Genomic DNA, 5,913 nt, shown 5'->3' with positions numbered 1-5,913 from the left:
TTACTCGATAAATTCTTAATTAATAACATAATTAAATAATACTAGCAAAAACAACATTATTATTATTATTATTATTATTAATAGATATGACGATAGTATTATTCTATTGTATTTAATAAAAATATAAAAAGAATTTTGAAATTGTTAAAGTAGTAAGAAAAGTTAAGAAATAAGGAACAACAAGAAATATGGTTGAATAGTCTTCGTGATAATTATTAATTGTAATTAGATAAAAAAATAGTTATACAAATCCATGAATTTAAAAAGCAGCAATTTAAGATTCTTAAAATAGAATGGCCAATATCAAAATTAGGATTATTGGCTCATGATATTTTTAAAAATTTTGATTTTCATGAACTCCAAAGTTAACAAATTATATCATGAATTTTGACCAGAGTGTCAATTTACCACCCGTTACATGTGGCAAAATTTTGCGTAGGTCACTTGTTAGGTCTAGTCGGGAAGTTAATGTGAACTATGGATAACTACATTGAACAGAGAGAAAGAGGATACAGAGATGGAGATGAAAGAGAATGGAAAACAAAATTCTTAATTATTCATGAGATGTCATTTGTTTTCTAGAATAAATAGTATTAAGTGATGATGTTCAATTCATAAATTAAAAATGAACTCGTCTTTCATGTTATTTTTAATAAGCTGAAATTTATTGTCAATGAAAAATTGGTTATTTGTCAGGTCTTTGACTCTTTAAAATTGGTAAATATTTTGATTCAGTTTATGAAAATGGGTATTGCAAAATGTACCGACATCACGGTCAAATCAAATATCACGAATGTAACGAACATATTTGTAACAAATAATTTGTTGATTGCCATAAATAATGTGTACATAAAAAAGAAAATTAAATAGGCTGGGAATTTAATAAAAATAAACAAATGTAATTAAATTAAACAGCGCACCTGAATTAAATTAGCACCGTTGATCCACTCTGCATCGGACGGTAGAAAATTCCCAAAAAATAAGACCGTTGAGGTTCGTATGTGTGCGAAATTCATCTTAAAAGAGGCGACCTAGATTGAGAGAGAGCGGAAGAAGAAGAAGAAGAAGAAGAAGAAGAAGAAGAAGAAGAAGAAGAAGATTTACCTATCGAGTGTTTCAGATTCACAAAGGGGTTTTCAAGAATGGCGTCAAGACAGGTGATTCAACAGCAGAACAGAGGTATCGCAGCGATCTCTGATTATTATGCATTTTGTGACCGTGCTCGGAAGGGATTCTAGTTTTAGGGCTAAATCAATGATTAGATTTGGAGCTTCCCACGATCTTGCTAAATAAACAATAGGATTAAAGTGTTGTCGATTGAAGTTTGATTTTGTGTTTTTGATTGTGATTGTAGGAGTGGAGGAAGGTGTTCCTGGCGTCAACAAACAGAAAAACATGGCAGCGGAGAGGAAGAATCGCCGCGCACTCGGTGATATAGGAAATATGGTGACTATTCGTGACGTCAATGGCAAGCCGCTTCCTCAGGTTTCTCGACCTGTTACAAGGTACTACTAAACAAATTCTATTACTTGTGTATATGTTTGATACTATTTCAATGTTGGTTTCTTTATTATATATCATTGTCGAATTGTATCTCTCAGGAGTTTCTGTGCTCAGTTACTGGCTAATGCACAGGCTGCAGCTGCTGCTGAGAATAGCAAGGTTTCATTTCTTCAAATTCCAATTTTTCTTGTATTGGTTTGACCAACTTTTGTTGATAGTTTTAGTCTTTGATAGTGCTTGGCAGTGAATGCCAATGTGGTGGATGGAGCTCAGGCTCAGCCAGCCAAGAAACCTCAAAAGAGAGCTGCAGCAAAGCCAAAGCCAGAGGAGATTATAGTAATTAGCCCTGACTCCAATGAAGATAAGCCCAAGGCTAAGGCTAAGGCTAAGGCTGGAGAAATGTCATTGAAAAAGAGATCTTTGACCCTTACATCAACACTCTCTGCTAGGAGCAAGGTTACTGTATTTTCAATTCTTGAATACATTTCATTAATCAATTTGGTAGGTTGAGTGAGTGACATTGAGTGTGTGATATGTTATGTTAGGCTGCTTGTGGGCCGAAAGTGGACATTGATGCTGCAGATGCCAATAACCATTTAGCAGTTGTTGAATACATAGATGAAATTTACCAATTCTACAAATCAGCTGAGGTATACTATATACTAGTAGTACTATTTATGCGATTTGCTTGTGTTGTGTGGTGGAATGCGACATCCTAATTCGGGTTTGTGGGTGCAGCACGAGGGCATGGTGGGGGACTATATGGATTCGCAGCCCGAGATCAATGCAAAGATGAGGGCAATCTTGGTTGATTGGTTGGTGCAGGTCCACAGCAAATTTGATCTCTCTCCAGAGACCCTCTACCTCACCATCAACCTCGTGGATCGATATCTTGCATGGAAGAAGACTGAGAGAAAGGAATTGCAGTTAGTGGGGTTAGGGGCAATGCTGATAGCCTCGAAATATGAGGAGATTTGGGCGCCTGAGGTGAATGACCTGGTCTTCATCTCAGACAGAACCTACTCCTGTGGAGACATCTTGGCCATGGAGAAGAAGATCCTAGGACAGCTGGAATGGAGCTTGACAGTCCCCACTCCATACGTGTTCCTTGCCCGGTTCATTAAAGCATCCATGACCGATGCAAAAGTGGAGAACATGGTGTATCTGTTGGGTGAGCTTGCAATGATGAACTACAGCACAGCAATAAGGTACAGCCCCTCGTTGATTGCTGCCTCAGCAGTCTACGCAGCGCGCTGCGCCTTGAGCATTGCACCGGCTTGGAACGAGACGCTTAGGCAGCACACCGGCTTCTCAGAAGAGCAGCTCATGTGAGTGTGATTTTTTCTTGGCCTTTTTAGTTTTCATGAGAGTTGGATTGGTTGTTGATTGTGTTTTTATGGTTTAGGGAATGTGCTAAGATGCTGGCAACGTTCCATTCGATGTTGTTGGACGGGAATATGCGTGGGATCTACCGGAAATACCAGGGCTCAGATAGGGAAGCTGTTGCTCTCTTGCCACCAGCAAATTCTCTTTTGTTGCCCTAATCCTTCATCTCATTTTGTTTCTTTATTATACACAATTCTGCAAATTAACAAAATTATACTACCATGATTTGCCATGTTCAACAAATTATGTAACCTCTCAATTGATGAGATGACAAATGTGATCATTTCATATTATTCATTATTGTAGTTACTTTTTTATGTTTATTAAAGATTTTGAAAAATTACCAAATCTATCTCCTTCTCAATTTTGAAAAAACAGAGTTCCATTGTCATTTTTTCAATGCACATAAAATTTGAAAATAGAAAAGATTATATGGTTCGATTCCCGTTTGACTCCAATGGACTAATCACTCAATTGTCAAACTGAGAGAGATTATAGAAGATGTCCTACTAAAAGTGAATAAGTTCATTCTAAATGTCAACTTTTTTTACTTTAGGAATAGAAGAAGATAGAAAGAGTCTATTCCGTTTAGGAGTGATCCCATTGGTGATATGGTTTTCTCGTGTCATCTCTAATTATCTATACTAAACTCATTTTAGTAAAAATGTCACATCAGATTTTACTTCAACTATTTACAATAAATTCAAACTCATTTTAGTATGGTCATCTCCTCAATGTAATGGATAGTAGTAACTGTTTTTCTTTAATTTTTGCTTTTTATGAGTAAAATGATTTATCAAAGACCACACTCTCTACTGATGAGCTCTTTCGTCTTTTGTTCTAGCCGAGTAATGGAATTCCATTTTAATGAAGGAGATTAGATTTATTCTGAATGGGGGAGTGACGCATAACGGTTGTGCGTCGTTATTAATGAAACGCACAACGCTTATGCATCGTTAAAGTAAGACGCACAACCATTATGCGTCGTTAAGAGACGCATAACCCTTATGCGTCACTCCTTAATGACGCATAATGGTTGTGCGTCGTTAAGTCAACTTTTAACGCCCCAAAGACAGTAGCAGAACACAGACTTACACTTTCAATTTCTCTCTCGAGTTCCGACGATTTCCGACGATTTCCGGCGATTTCAACGTTTTCTTCATAAGATACGGTAATTTGTTCATCAATTTAGCTACATGCATCATTATTCATGTTTATTTTGCTTAAATTTGTTAGTTTTACCCAATTTATTAAATTAGGGCTTGTAGGAAAAATGCCCATAATTGTTGTTGTTTTAAATATTTTTGATGCAGAAATCATGCAAGTATTTGTGAGTTTGTATTGGGGTGGTAGAGTAGTTCAACTACAACATATGGGTATTGGTTATGAACCACTTCGTGCGAGGAGCTCCATCATATTAAATTCATGTGTTTCGTATGCTGAATTGGTAGCAATGATTTGTGATGCGATGAGAATAGACATGAACCAACACACAATTGAATTATTATGGAGACAATGTGTAGTCTTTGCTTCCGGTATGAGTTATACATGTTCTGTGATTTGCAATGATGAAAGTGTGATGTTTATGTTCAACAATGCTCAAAATTCAAGTGGGTGTATTGAATTATTTGTTGAGTATTCACATGTGAGGAGTTCAGAAATCCCACCATTTGTTGATTATGGTATTGGATCATCTGCGAGGGTTGAACAAATGAGCTTTGATTGTGGTATTGGGTCATCTGCGAGGATGGAGCATATGAGCTTTGATCGTAGTATGAATGAGCAGAGAGATGTTGTAGATGTTGCTGATATAGATGTTGCTGATGTTGGTGTTGGATTGAATGATGAGGTAGATGTTGCAGATGATCTTGGTGAGCCAAGGCCACTATCTGAGACAGAGCCAGACCCCGATCTCAGTGATGGTGATGGTGTTGATGATGTTGATGGCAGTTCTGATGATGAGATAGTACCATGTAAACCTGTTATGCAAGGTGAACAACCACTTCCCGAGTACAATCCTAGGGGGTTTAGATTCTTTCGTGAATTACCGAGTCGTCCGTCTGGAGTATCGGATGATGTTGGTGGTAATGAACACAACATTTTGTATTGGAATGAGAATGAGCCGCATCGGATTGTGTTGGAACAAAATTTGATTCCAAGCTACACGTGAAGACTGCTATAACTATGTGGAGTTTGTGGAATGAAAAACAGTTTAAGGTCGTCGAGAGCAAATTAAGAAGGTGGCATGCCGTATGCAAATTTCCAGTAGGAACGACAGTAACAGGGGCAGGTATCATCAGCACCACCGACGCTGAAAAGGTGAGGGAATGTAAGTGGGAGGTTTCAGTTACACAAAGGTCGCATGACGATATGTGGGAAGTTAGGAAGTGGAAGGATCGATATACTTATGTAGGCCATCATGCTAACAGAGATCATGCTAACTTTTCATCGGCAATGATTGCTCTGTTGATTCGACATCATGTGCGACAATGTGCCGATTTCAAGGTCTTCTCAATAATAGCTGATGTTCAAGACAGATTTGGTGTGTTAATCAGTTATAAGAAGGCATGGTATGCAAAGAGAAATGCTATAGAGTTTGTATACGGTAGATGGGAGGAATCATTTAGGCAGTTGCCAAGCTACATGTTTGAACTCCAGTCACAGAATATGGGCACAATTGTTGAGTGGAAGCATAACGAGCCGTTGAGTCAGAGGCGTACAATGGTGTTCAACTACATTTTCTGGGCATTTAGGCCTGCAATACATGCGTTCCAGAAGGCCGCACCGGTGTTAACAGTGGACGGGACTCACCTACGAGGAAGAATTAAAGGTAAGTTGCTTGTTGATTGTGGTTTTGATGCTAACAAGACATGCTTGCCTATTGCATATGCTGTGGTGGATGAAGAAACCAACGACAGTTGGTCGTGGTTTTTGGATCATGTCAGAACTCATGTGGTGAAATACGAGAGGGAGGTGTGCATTATATCAGATAGGCATAAAGGAATCTTGAATGCAACGGAGTCT

General features: G+C 38.1%; 1 protein-coding gene across 1 annotated transcript; it reads left to right on the top strand.

Annotated features, from left to right (window-relative positions):
* The first annotated feature begins 1,067 nt into the window (after nt 1-1,067).
* LOC121743299 (G2/mitotic-specific cyclin-1-like) lies at nt 1,068-3,241 on the top strand. The gene is made up of 7 exons (XM_042136559.1): nt 1,068-1,179; nt 1,355-1,505; nt 1,602-1,662; nt 1,738-1,959; nt 2,049-2,153; nt 2,242-2,831; nt 2,909-3,241. The coding sequence occupies exons 1-7, from the start codon at nt 1,143-1,145 to the stop codon at nt 3,045-3,047; spliced, it is 1,305 nt and encodes a 434-aa protein (XP_041992493.1). The 5' UTR covers nt 1,068-1,142; the 3' UTR covers nt 3,048-3,241.
* The last annotated feature ends 2,672 nt before the right edge of the window (nt 3,242-5,913 follow it).

The sequence above is a fragment of the Salvia splendens genome, chromosome 8 (assembly GCF_004379255.2).
Source record: "Salvia splendens isolate huo1 chromosome 8, SspV2, whole genome shotgun sequence".
Taxonomy (NCBI): Eukaryota; Viridiplantae; Streptophyta; class Magnoliopsida; order Lamiales; family Lamiaceae; genus Salvia; species Salvia splendens.
This window is presented reverse-complemented; position numbering and strand designations above follow the sequence as displayed.

What these genes read in the sequence shown, in the direction of transcription:
- LOC121743299 (XM_042136559.1), top strand. Translation starts at nt 1,143, where the DNA reads ATGGCGTCAAGACAGGTGATTCAACAGCAGAACAGAG. An exon ending in GTTTCTCGACCTGTTACAAG is followed by an intron (nt 1,506 to 1,601) that starts GTACTACTAAAC and finishes TGTATCTCTCAG; the next exon opens with GAGTTTCTGTGCTCAGTTAC. An exon ending in TTCTCAGAAGAGCAGCTCAT is followed by an intron (nt 2,832 to 2,908) that starts GTGAGTGTGATT and finishes TTTATGGTTTAG; the next exon opens with GGAATGTGCTAAGATGCTGG.